The sequence below is a fragment of the Wyeomyia smithii genome, chromosome 2 (assembly GCF_029784165.1).
Source record: "Wyeomyia smithii strain HCP4-BCI-WySm-NY-G18 chromosome 2, ASM2978416v1, whole genome shotgun sequence".
NCBI lineage: Eukaryota > Metazoa > Arthropoda > Insecta > Diptera > Culicidae > Wyeomyia > Wyeomyia smithii.
The window spans coordinates 147,194,547-147,208,223 of NC_073695.1; the positions used below are offsets into that span (position 1 = coordinate 147,194,547).

The window sequence follows — 13,677 nt, forward strand, 5'->3', positions numbered from 1 at the left end:
AGAATCCGGCATGCAATATATTCAATGCAATTCCGATTCAATTTCCACTTCAAGAGATTGTTTCTTGTAAATTTATATAAATGGGGAGAATCAGGTATACAATATATTCGGTGCAATTCCGATTCAATTTCCACTTCAAGATATGGTTTCTCGATAGAAGCATTGCACTCTTTAGTGAACAAGGCACGATTCACAGAGTTTTGATCGCACGCAAGTAGCTTAGGTGTAAAACCAGAATCAAAAACAAGTCGAATAGCTTCGTCAACTATAACGTTCAACTCTTGGCTCTTAAGATCCTTGCAGAAAAAATATCCAATGGACTGCTTGAAGCCGGACCTAATAGATTTGATCATTATGACTAACGCAGATTTCGCTCTCACATTCGCACTGACTTCTGATTTTCCGGGAAGTTTTGTTTGAAAACCTTTGAAATAGTCAGGCTTTGCGTTACCGAAGTAACTAATTTTATCAATAATAGCCATTTCGTCGAAAAAATAGTTACTAATTTTTCTTCGGCAGGCAAGGCATTAGCTTTGATTCGCAACAAATCGAAAATATTCATCGAGAATCCTTTATTTACATCTATTCTTCCCAGCCATTTTCTTATTGTGCTTATCGAAGGCAAAGCTAAAAACTGTCTCATTTGTTTATAGGCTTTAGCGGAGCAATAGTGAAGTACCAATGCTAGATGCTTCATGGAGTCTGAATATCTCCCTCCACGACAATTCCGTAGCTTTTTTTTTGAAGTTCCAAAAGCAGGGGGTCTTCAAGTCGACCTTATTTTACAGTTTGCTGTATAATGCTGATTCAAGTTGGTCAGCTCAGCTCGAAGACGCCTGATGAGGACTTGTTTTTTTGAAATTGTCTGTGATTTGGTTCGCAAATCCTTTTTAAGTTTATTGCCATTTGAGATAAAAATCAAAATGCGATCGCAAGTCGATTCCAATGACATTTGACTAGCGACTTACTTGAAACGCTTAAAAAATATTACTCGTTTTGCTAAAAAAATTACTCATTTAATGTTATACTCATCTTACTCCATTTTAATGAAATATTTCAAGTCATGTTCGTGTGTTTCACATTGTTTATAATATATATATATTTTATACGTGTATACCAATACATTTAAATATATATAGATTACAACTTAAGAAACGAGCAAATTAACAAATGAAAGTTTTATAAAAGTAGACAAATTGAGGTGTTCTCATTGATCGTGTTGCCTTTTCGTGCTGTTGTTGTTGTTTCCGATCGTCACGGCTCCATCGACAAAAAAATTGTTTACTGTTTCAAAAGGAATTGTTTTTGAAAATTCTCGCAACTATCTTGCTGTTGAGCATTTTTCTGGTACTATAACTACACAATGAGTAGGTAAGTATTAAACTTTAAACTGTGTAAACACCACGGATAGAAGTAATACGCTTTAAAATAAATTTCAGCACCTATTTAAACGTAGAATTTTTGAACGATAGTGATGATTCCGCGGGACCTGAAGGATCTGAAAATAAACAAACCGAATATGCGGAAGCGTGCCCGGGATCATTCAAGGCATTCAGCAATGTTTCTGATCCTCTGTGTAGCCTTTTGGCTAATCCTTTGGAGCTTGAAAGTAGCCGATTCGATCTAAACCAAAACCAAATTGATATGGACCTCGGTATGAACAAAATGATTCCGGACGCATCAGCTCTTAACAATACTCCTGACGACGAGTCTTTCGTTGCTGATTTGACCGAAAGTGTGTTTTGGTTTAAAGCGGATTTTTGTCGGAAATTCTTTCGAAGTCAATTTACGCCCGAAACAGATCACTTCAGAAGATGTCGCAGGAAATTCGGTGGAAAGTGTTCTCCGCTGCATCTGGAACACGGCAAAACATCAGATCAATAGGAAGATAATCTTTATCGATGAAACACCTGCCTGGAGTGAAGAGCAACAATCTGGATTTGAAGACATCGATCAGTTCTTAATGCTGCAGGATCAAACCAAGAAAAAGCTCTACTCGGTGGCAAGCATCACACCCAGATTGCTTCATTCGTGGCGAGGACGAAATATAAATGTTTTTATCTACGTGTACTCACTAAATGTTGAGTCAAATTCGCAGTACCAAAAGTTGCAATGAACACTGATTTCTCCTCAAAATCCTGATAGATCCAGAGCACATTCAACACGTGACGATGCAGCATTAGCAGAAGAATTGCGTTCCAATCATTCAGACATTGAGGGCCACTACAGCTCATGGTTGCTCTGGGCGAACTTCATCAATTCGGCACCAGCACACGAGAAAGAGCAGCTGAAACAGTGCAGTTCACCGCCATTGGAGCTGGCAAAATATTTCCGGTGGGTGGCTGTGTCTGAACCAGCAAGATTACAGGCTGTGCATCGTGGGATGGTTGTGGCAAATGTTGTCAACGATGGTTGGACGAGAGAAGTGGTGGAACTAGAGAAGGATGTTTCACTTGCTTTAAACATTCTCCAAGGAGTCTCCAACAGACTAAATGCGATGAAACTGAAAGGAGCTGCTGAATCTGGACTACTCGGTGCTATGGAGTCTGCTGTACAACCTGAAGAGTCGCCATTAGGCCGGAGTCTGTCGTCTAGGGTGATCGATTGCCGAGACATCGACCATGCGTAGAAATTTCTTTTTCTTCTCTTTTTACAAACAACTTGAGGTGTGCATTAGTTATATTTTAACGATTAGTTTTTTTAAACAGTTGATATCTTGGTGTATGAATAATACGAAAGAAATAAAAATACAATAAAAAGTTATGTTCAAAGATATTTATTTGTAATGTTTACAATGTATTTGTTTTCAAATTTGAAAGAGAGCAAACTTTATACAATAATGAGTAATTTGTATAATAAATTTGTACATTATGCCGGAACAGTATCGAAGTCCAAAGTTTTTGGGTCTTGACTAAGACCTTTTTCCGGAAGAAAAGTTCCCCCCGCAAAGTAACCACAATGTTCGAAGATCCCTTTTGCCGGGAAATGTCTAAAATGGTTGATTGCTGTGACTACTTCACTCAGGATAGAAGCGGATTCTCTATGAATCCTTGATAAAATCTTCTTCACCAACCCAAAAATAATTTCAATTGGATTAAAGAAGGGACAATAGGGGGGGGAGGAAAATGGGGATGATTCCGAGGGATCGGAGATAACGAATTATGTTTGGGTTGCAATGTATTCTGGCTCCATCCAGTATCCACACTGAATGGAAACCAGGATACATTTGCACTTTTGGATTATTGAGAGCAATTTTTTTGCAGCAGTCAAAAAATTTCGCCCTGTTAAACGTTCCATCGGTCCAGAAACTTTCAATAATACCGTTTAACCCAAGGAAGCAAAGGAATGAAACCCGAGGCTGTCGACAAAATTCACCGCGGAAAATAACCTTTTTTCCGATGACTCCATAACCTTTCTTTCTCAAAACATCTCGGCTATCGACGGAAATTTCATCGCGAAAGATGAGGTTGAAAACATCCCATGGTATTGCCAATAATTCTCTAACAAAACGAGTTATTTCGTCGTCTCGAATCTGTATCGCCCTACGTTCTATGGTTTTCCATGACATGCCCGCTTCATGTAAAATTATACAAATAGACGATACACTGATCGTCTGATGGAAATGAAGCTGAAATTTATGCTGGGCTTCGTCGAGGAAAAGTACGGGGTCCGTCCGGTACAATTCAACGATCCACTGTCGCATTTCAGTTCCAAACTTTTTATACACTTGAGCACGCTGCTTCCGCGAGAAGAATCCGTTCTTTTCATATTTCGAAATCCATTCGCAAATGGTTGAATGAGCTTTTCTATCACCCTTGTCATCTCCTTCCGGGACATTCCGAGAAAATAATACCCATATAATGCATAGTATACCGTGTTTGGAGAAGCATGTTTTCGACGAACGTTGCAGAAGATAATATTATCCATCGCTGTGAATAGAATTGCCAAAAATCCGATAAAAAGATGGTCACAGTTACAAGAAATAAATTAATAAAAATGCTCAAGCGGAAATTCAAATTCGTGGTTTGTTTTTTTTTTATTCTCGCGATTGACCTTCACTTAGTTCGCCAGTGAAACGTCGCATCGCTAGTCAAAGCTGCGATTTTGATTTAGTGCTGCGAAGACAATAATTTACTGTGCTTCTAGTTTTAGCATTATTTCAGCAATCGCAATGCAACGAGCTGGATCATGGAGGTAACCATGGTCATGATCAAAGCTGGGGTTGATTCGCTTCATCAGTGAGTCGTTGGGAACGTGTAAATTCATGCTAATTCCTGAAGTGACATCCACTTCTCCAGCGATATCTAGCTGATGCAAGATTTTTAGACCATTCTCCAAATCATGATCTGTAGAATTTCTATTACAGTCTACAAGATCCATAAAAAGGAATTGCCAGCTGTGTTAAAAGGGGAAAATTTATTTTCTTTATTCGTCCGAATGCTGGGGACTGCCCATTTGTAGAGGCTGCAATATTTTGTGTTGACTTATTTGAAATAATAGTTAAGCTAACCTCGTCTTACCCTTGACTTTTGTGATTTCTATTTATGAAGTCACTTTCTTTAAAGTGATCCTCACAAATGAAAGAGTTATCAGGGATGTTTCCGTCGCCACAAAATCTTTTCCATCACCTATCGTTCCTGGAATCAAGTACGAGAAAAATCTCGAAGCAAATAAAGTTAAAACAACTACTTATTACCTTTGCTTTGCATTCATGATAAAAAACGATTTATTCAGTTGTTCATAAGATTATTTAGTCCCTAGATAAGTAATGTCGCTGGCGTCGCTGGATTTTTACAGGTTATGTATAGAGTTGATCTGCTTGGGAACATAACGTCAAAAGTCGTTACACTGAACGGAAGCGTCGAGTCCTTATTAGAGAATTTATTATTCAGAAGTATCAGACGGGTGAAATTAAAAAAGTCATATGAAATACTCGATGCACTAATAATTTACATTAAATAATATGATTCGCTATGCGCACATGTAAAATAAATATCAATGAAAAATTTTGCATTTATATTTTCAGTGATAGTTGTCGATAATTTACAACATGAATTCAAGCGCATATGTGAAGAAAATCATCCATATCAGCCCCATCAACCCATTCCCGGTGGGTGATGCCGTATGGCATCACCTGACATCTGAACTTGGATTACAACTTAACAATTAAACTTGATATTTTGAACGATTAAACTATTAAATACGGTTTGAGAACAGATCAATCTACAATACGCAACCCAGTTTGTGTTAACTGTACGCGCAGTTGCTGAGTAATAAGAGTTTGAAGGTCATTTTTCGAGGTAAAATCTGATTGCTCTCCGCCGGGAATGGGTTAAAGAGATCATATACAAACATGAACTGTTTTACGATTCAGTTTCACACCGTTTCATTTTCGATGTGCTCATCCATAAACTTTTCCATAGTTAATAACAATCATTTTAACTGTTTCGTGTTGCCCTTGTTTGTTTGAACTGTGCAAGCAAAGAGTGATAATCAGTTTTAAAATTATATACAACCGTTAAAAGCTAAAGTCAAGCAATGATAACACATTTATGTGCGAGCAATTTGGTTCAGTGTAGTCTGCTTTTTCTTTTGGAAGGTTTTGCCCATAACGAGGCTCAAAATAGAGGTAGGTCTACTAGATCATGATTCTCAAAGCAGTTTTCAAGTCGAATCGCGACAAATCGACTCTAGTGCTTGGATCTTTTGTGCAACATGATTTGCTTCGAATACAATGGGCACACTAGCGACATTACTTATCTACACGCTCGTTCAATTTTACTCTAAATTGGTTAGAAAGTACTCACTTTCGTATTTTGATTCAAAATGTCAAAAAATGGGTAATATTGATTAACGAAACTGAGTAACTTTCACCCAGTTTTCGTATTTTTTTGTTTTGCTCACTTTTGGGTAACCGTTCATTTTATATCAGTTTGCTGTAAACAAAAGTTAGGGCATCTTCAGCGGTGGTCTATTTTTGAAACAACTTTATACTAGATTTACACCAGCGAAACCGAACTAGCGAACTAGCTAATATAGACCAACTTTTCGTTCTCCGCACCGGTGTTGTGTATCTTGTTGTTTTAAACCGCTGACATCTGTCACACTGTCAACAATTCAATGCCCCATGCTATCAGTTAATGAGACTTGTTATAATAAAAAACACTCAATATTTAACAAAAGAGAAATTCGATAATTTTTACGCACATTTAACGATTACTTTGGCAAGACACTTTATATCCACAAGACTTTATGGATTTGACGGTTTGACCCGAGCGTCAATGACATTTCTCAGGATGGATTGGTATGATCTAAAATTTTTGCTACAAGTAGGGTTTTGGAGGATAGCGAAAAATATTTGATCGCGAAGATGTTCATCTTCCGTTTTCTTATCATCAATCTTTTAAAATCTTGCAGTTCTTCAAACTTGGTTTGGGTTTTGAGGATATTAGGTGGCATTGCGCAGCTCGATTCGAACGATTTTCGCTATTTTCGAGTAGGTCACATATTGCCAGTTATGCTTCAAGCTTAAAAGGAGCAGTCATTGTCATTTGTCCTGCGGCTCATCTAACCCGCAAAGTCGAAAAATACGAAAAACGAAACAAAACGCCCCCCAGCGATCATTTAGTTTTGTTCGAGTTGCTCGAAACGAAATGCGCAATGTCACCCCAGCATTTTGAACGTTTTCAGTTCAGTGTCTTCTAGGAACATTTTTCTGGCCTCTTAAGTTCTTCTCTAGTCCCAATACAATTAAGGCGACGGTTATGGTCTTTTAGAATTCCCCCTTTTGCTGGTCGGTTTCCTTGATGCCAAAAACGACAAACCTGTTCATATTCTGCTTCAGAAAAGCCACAAAAATGAATTGTGAATTGTCATAAAAAATCTTTGTTCTGTTTATTCCCCAACACTCGCAAAAGCCAAAAATGAGGTATTCAATTGAAATATGACATTTTACCAGCGTACAAAGGGTTTTAGAACGATCTATTTCTTGTTCCAAAAAGTGACAAAATTAGACCAAAACGTATACCAGTTTCAAATTTTTTCAATTTAGATCTGGTATAAAACAAAATTTACACCACCGGTGCAGCAGTGAATTTGAGTTTGTTCCAAAAAAATAGAACAAAACAACGATTTGGACCACCGCTAAAGATGCCCTTAGGCATTTAACAGTTCCCTGTTTGTTTCGCTTATTCGTACATGGATTCAGTTTTGAAAGTACTGCAACGAATAGTTTACAATAAAATAATAATCCGCTCTTTGAAATATGAGCCACAAGTCAAATAAGTGTGTGCTGCAGTAGTGAGGGAACGTAACGCGAAGAATGAGTTCATAAAAAAATAGGACACGTCCGCTTGTTCGAATAACTTCTGTTTTTGTTACATTGATTTTGTAACATATTGATCAAGCTATTTGAGTGGTCAGATCCATATTCTTAAATCATGGATGAGACGGTAATGCTTATTCTTTTTGTAATACTAGTTGGTTCCTATATAGCTGGAAGAAAGTATACTGTTAATCGTGATGCTGTTGGAGGAAAAACTAAAAATGTGTATATGTTTGGTGCTAGGTTGTTGGTGGGAACGGCCCTTACAGTAATACCAGAAGGAATTCATTCCTTGTACGATGCAAGCTCGGATGAAAGCAGTCTTGAAGTTAAATACGTGGGCACCTCTCTAACACCGGACAATAAACACAGCGCTGATTTATCCACATTTGGGCTCTCCCTAGTACTGGGCTTTGTCTCCATGATACTTGTACCGAGTTGTAGCTTTTTTACGCGAAGCAATCCGAAAGATGGTAATGATATAAAATATTAATAATTAGGTAACTTGATGGGAAATTACTACAACATATTAACAATTTTTCTTATGTTGTTTTCAAATTTTAATTTCCGAATTTCCTATTGTTTTCTTTTGCGTAGGGAAGTCAAATTAACGAAACTGAGTAACAGTTACTCAGTTTGGCTAATTCATGCTTTTTTTTGAAATGAGTAAATAGTACTCAGTTTTTGACATTTATCCATGCTACTCAAAAATGAGTAACTATATGGTTACTCTGTTTAGGGTAGATCCACTTTTGACGAAATTGAGTCAAAACTTACCCAATTTAGAGTAAAAAAGGCAGAGCGTGTAGGGACTAAATAATCTTAAGCCTGTATCAGACTAACCGTTGCAGCGGTCAACCGCTACTGTTCCGTTCTTTTTCGACCAATCAAAACACAGCGGTCGACCGTCGCTTGTTGTTGTTGCAAAAGATAGAATCATTTCTATTTTTGCCGCCGACCGTTCCCAACGGTTGCCGGCTGCTGTCATTGACATGGCGAAGGCAAACGAATCTCTTCACACCTACACAAGATCACATATAGAGACTTGACAAATGAAAATGTGTGCTTCTCTTTTTGGCACACACGACAGCCAGTCAAAACATTGATAGCACCGGCAACGCTGGTTGGCGATGTCAATTTTTGACCAACGCACCCTGGCAAAAATGAGTCTAAATTCCCACTAATTAAAAGCCCCTTAGCTGGATACCTTTAATATAGCATTTCTTATGTAAAATTGGTCAACAAATTGATTGGCGATGGTTTCATTTTGGACAGAGCACGGGAAATGGTCTATTTCGCCTCTTTTCACCATATTTTTGCATATTTTTGGAATTATAGACCCTCTCCCGTGCCCTGCACAGAATGAAAATATTACCTATCGATTTATTGGCCATTTTTACATAAGAAATGTTATATTTAAGGTAACCAGCCGAGCGGCTTTTAATTAGAGGGAACTTGGATTAATTTTTGCCAGTGTGCGTTGGTCGAAAATTGACATCGCCAATTGTCGATTTATGGAATCTTTGAATGATAATTTTAAATTCAAAGTGTTATTTATATTTATGTATGCGTGCAATCGCAAACCAGCACACACACTAGCATGCTTCAGTTCCACTTTAGTCGAAAGGTTGCGTTGCTGAAACTGTCGCTCAATTTCAGGCAGAGTTCCCATTCTTCTTGATATGATGTTTTTGTGAAAACACAGCACACCAAACATCAGCAAAATTTTGCTGGTTTCCAGCAATGAAAATTTGGTGTGTAGTTCAAAGAAATCCAAAATATATATTTTGATCAATTCAAGAATCATTGAGTTACCATTATCCAGCAAATTAATTCTAATTGAAACCCAGAACTTGAAATAACCTACACGCTCGTCAAATTTAACTCTAAACTGAGTGAGATGTCACTCACTTTCGTTAAAAATGTTTTTATGATATTACTCATTTATGGGTGGAGTCACCATGTGTCAGAAATTGAGTAGGAATTACTCTCTTCTTAGAAAACCGCTTTGAAATGAAACTGAGTAAAAGCTACTCAGTTTGCTCGTTTTGACTTTTGATCCCTTTGATGAATGAAACTGCCAGAGGATTGTTGCATACAATTATAACAAAATCACAAGTTTTTTTTTTTAAATCTTTGTAATTTGCATATACATATATGTAATAAAACAACAAACCTTATTAAATCCTTAGTGTATCTTCTGCCTTAGCAGCTTCATTAAAAACCGCAGCAATACGGTTCACTGTTACCCGGGAACTGTGAATTGGGGTTTTAAATAGTACACATGCCAAAAAAAAACGATAACCATTCTCATATCTGGAGGAACTCTAATACACAAATAAAAAACACTTTTTTCAAACAACACGTTTTTCCAAACAACAACTTATTTTTAGCGAAACGTTTTTAAATGTTTCCAATACCACTCAAAAAAAAAAGAGTAAAGCAGAAAATTATGACAATCTGAGTAACTGTTACTCAGTTCGGTAAACGAAACTTACTCAATTTTTGACGTTTTAATAGACAATGTTAAACTGAGACAAAGTTACTCAATTTAGAGTAAAATTAAAGGAGCGTGTATAGGGTTGTAGGTTTTTACGGCAGGACTAATTATCAAAACGTCGCTGATAAACTGGCAGTCAGGCTCATTTCCGATGTTTATTTTTGTTGTTCCCGCAACACTGCAACCATCTAAGCCGCCTTTGCACTGTCAGTCCGGCTTACAAAAACAAATACGTTGAAATCATTCCCGCAGTTTATGTTGTGTGAACACGCAGTTGTTCTATGTGTTTGTAAAGTCGTAAGGAAGTTCGGGAGTCGTAAGTCCGACTTCCGAATTTTAATTAAGTGGTGGTGCCACAATATATATTTTGACACCGTTCTCTGAAACTGTCAAAACGTTGTCTGCAAACATTTTGTCATCATCTCGTAGTTGCTCGAGATTCTAGGTTAGACAACGGCGATATAAACACGCGTTTTTCAAGCGGAATAATTTTATCAGAGTTTTTGAGTTCTACAACAGATAAATTCTCGCGTAATTTTTCAAATCGGCGTAAGTCGCAAATTGTAAATAAACGGGGTTTTCATATTATAATATTAGCTAAGATGTAATTTCGGCACTAACTTGATGATTCTGGCAAGAATGAACTTTTCGACACTTTTAAATAATTTTGGCAAAACGACCGAACAACCCTACCTGCTATTTTCAACTTACACCCTTTTGTTAGCATATCGACGAATATGTGAAATGAGCTGTCATGTCAGATAGGCTCTCATAATTTCGGCGAAAGTGAGGCGATCATAAAAATAAAAACATCATTCACTTACACCATTTTGATTTAACTCATGATCTGTTTCGTGTGCTGCTGAAAAATTTTAATACTTTCTATCGGATTTTGTTGTTAGAATAGGAAATAAAATCTGAAATGTTTTCCGGGTTGAAGATGCGTCAAGGTACGTATTATTATGGTAGTTTGTTTTTGTCTTGCAGTATCTTTACAAGAATAAAGTTAAGAGTAATTTATTGACATTTATTATTGTCAACTAGATGCAGCCACCCAAATGGAAAAGAGATGTCTGCCGGGTAGTGATCCGACAAGTGAACGGAGTTTCGAATTGGATGTAAGAAAGCCGAGAAATCAAAAAAGGTGCAATGATCACCAGTATGCCAAGCAACCGGAATCGTCATTTGTGCACACCGGAGCTAATGTGATGTACACAACCTTCCCCTTTAGATCAACATCAAATTCGGGCATTGTAAAACGGTTTCCGTTTTCCGACATTTTCAGTGAGTATTTCCGGTATTTAAACAGAACCGGTATTCAACAGAAAAACTTTCCGGTACTTTGTGATCTTATATTTTCTAGAAGATCGTAGCAACCTGTGGAGGAGGTGAATGCAAATATTTTTAAGTTCATGGTGCTAAAGTGTGCAAAAGCTAAATAATTTTTCTGTTTTGAGCTGCCGTTTTTAATGTTTTCTGTCTTTCCGGTTTTTCGTAGATGTCTAGTGATAAGGCCTGCATCTAGTATAATAGCTAGTTTATTATATCCCCAGAAATCGCGGGCTGCTGCTGCTATACTTATAGCTCTCCTGTTTTGTGTGGATGGAAACCGCTGGAAATTTGACTGCATTGATTGTGTATGTTCGGAAAGACCAAGAAGAAGGCCGGAAAAATAGCACGTGAGCACAGAAGTAAAGTGCAGTGCATCATTCTGGATTTGCAGTCCCATGATCTATTCATCTATTTCTATTTAAGATTAGGTATAAATATAATCGTATTCACACAATACAGCAGTTCTATCTTTAAATACGTTGCAATTATTGAAAAAAACCTGACTTATTAGCGTTAGGCAAAATACCGATAAAGACCGAAGCTTGAAATAGCTTGTTTGTGTTAAATCCAAATTTCACTAAACATTATCGGTAGATTCCTTCTTAAGTTCATTATTCAGTTGGTGGCCGTCTTCGGCTCGTGTTGTTTGCGTCTCCTTGCTGAACGTCCGCCCGTGCTTCGAGAAACATACACAATATTTAAACTTTTCAGTACAGTGACGGCATCTGATAAAAAGAAATTAAAATCAATTCACCTGAGTTAGATAATCATGCGAACAACTTTTACGAATTGGTCACAATATCCGAATGTTTCAGCCGATGCTCCTTGTACACGCGCCAGGGACATTCCGGGCACTTGATGGGGCTTGCATGCATCCGAAAATTTGAACGACATTGATTAAACGATGTAATTACAATGACGTATATGACATCATGATTTTCAATATGACACAACAATTTGACGTAAATAACACACCAGCTAATTACATACCGTTACGCTCAGACGCATGTTAAGCGCTACCTGACATTATGACTTATGAAAACGACGTATTTACCTCTGAAAGAAGCAAAACGTTGCATAGTTTATTTTTGCTAAGAATTCATTTGTTAAAAAAAAAAATTAGAATCTGCAAGATAGTAACGTTGAACATAAGTTTAAGGTACCGTTTAACAGTATCCACTTGAATGAATACTGTTTCGTTCTCAAATAGGATTTATAATATTGAGAGAAAACTTTCAAAGTTGATTCTCTCAGTTCGATGCGAATTTTTGATTGGTCTATTTGAAAAATTACGCGAGAATTGATCAATTTTGAGTGTTGATAAAAGTTATACACTGAAAATAATACACACAGCATTCTGAAGTGGATTTCACTTACATCGGTGCTATAGGCCGAACCATTTCGAATTGATGTGGAATACACTTACGACTCAATCAATACACCGCACTAGCATTCTAAAAGGAAAACATATAATATTCACATATCATTCATTACAGTATCAATGTTGATACCAATTAATATTTGAAGATGTTGCTTTAAAAATAAAATGTACTGCTAATATAGTTAAATGTTCTTTCTGCTGAGTTTTCCAAGCTCTTTCATTTGACAGCTTAATGTAGGAAGATAACTTTCGTACGTTCTTGCATATGAATGTTAAAAGTGGTAATGCAAAAAGATGAAGATAAATTGGAACCTGGGTTGCATAACAACATTAAAACAATTCAAGGGTTTTGACAATTTATTTTCTCCTTTAATTGCATCTTTGCCTAACCAAATATCGCTATCTTGAAACGTGAACTGGTAATTCTTTCAAAAATATATTTTGTCTTCACTTTATTACAGAGTTGAATATTTGCAGTAATTTGCGCTTATAACTAAATCAAATACATGGTTCTAGAATCAAACATTCACCTTAAATTCAAAATTAGGGAAGTCTTCTTAAACTCAGCATGATTGATCACTGAACATCCAAGAAGTCGAATCATTCGATATACACTAAGGTCGCTTTTTACGCGGTTTTTTCTACGCGGATTCCGGAATTTACGCGGTTTTTTTACGCGGATTCCGGAATTTACGCGGTTTTTTTACGCGGATTCCGGAATTTACGCGGTTTTTTTTTACGCGGATTCCGGAATTTACGCGGTATTTTTTTTGCCCGGATTTCGGTTCCCCTTCACTCGGAATGCAAAATTAACGATGGTTTTTTTACGCGGATTCCGGAATTTACGCGTTTTTTTTTACGCGGATTCCGGAATTTACGCGGTTTTTTTACGCAAATTCCGGAATTTACGCGTTTTTTTTACACGGTTTTTTTTTTACGCGGCACGTATCCCCCGCGTAAAAAGCGACTTTAGTGTACTTGACTGCAATTCATTCGACTTAACTGCTTGTATGCCAACATTGCAGGATTGATCGCTGAGTCCGTCGAGCAGAGATTTTCGACTCGTATGTATAAGGCCAATAATTTTGCACAAAATAATTTTTTTGTTAATATATAACAGACTTACGGATTAATATGTCG

At 37.1% G+C, this 13,677-nt stretch overlaps 2 protein-coding genes and 1 pseudogene across 8 annotated transcripts; 2 read left to right on the plus strand and 1 right to left on the minus strand.

Annotated features, from left to right (window-relative positions):
- The first annotated feature begins 1,246 nt into the window (after positions 1-1,246).
- Positions 1,247-2,610, plus strand: LOC129725062 (uncharacterized). The gene is made up of 2 exons (XM_055680466.1): positions 1,247-1,371; positions 1,440-2,610. Exons 1-2 carry the CDS (start codon positions 1,364-1,366, stop codon positions 1,882-1,884), a joined length of 453 nt encoding a protein of 150 aa, XP_055536441.1. The 5' UTR covers positions 1,247-1,363; the 3' UTR covers positions 1,885-2,610.
- Positions 2,611-2,863: 253 nt separating this feature from the next.
- Positions 2,864-3,927, minus strand: LOC129723951 (uncharacterized; annotated as a pseudogene).
- Positions 3,928-7,085: 3,158 nt separating this feature from the next.
- On the plus strand, positions 7,086-11,612 carry LOC129722204 (uncharacterized). Of its 7 annotated transcripts, XM_055675491.1 has the most exons (5): positions 7,095-7,451; positions 10,727-10,774; positions 10,869-11,108; positions 11,188-11,212; positions 11,323-11,612. In XM_055675491.1, the coding sequence occupies exons 2-5, from the start codon at positions 10,747-10,749 to the stop codon at positions 11,498-11,500; spliced, it is 471 nt and encodes a 156-aa protein (XP_055531466.1). In that variant the 5' UTR covers positions 7,095-7,451; positions 10,727-10,746; the 3' UTR covers positions 11,501-11,612. The 7 variants fall into 7 exon arrangements, 1 of the variants encoding a protein (XP_055531466.1); XR_008727571.1 differs by having other exon boundaries at positions 7,127-10,774; positions 11,378-11,612; XR_008727568.1 differs by having other exon boundaries at positions 7,086-7,504; positions 7,568-10,774; positions 10,869-11,612.
- Positions 11,613-13,677: the final 2,065 nt, after the last annotated feature.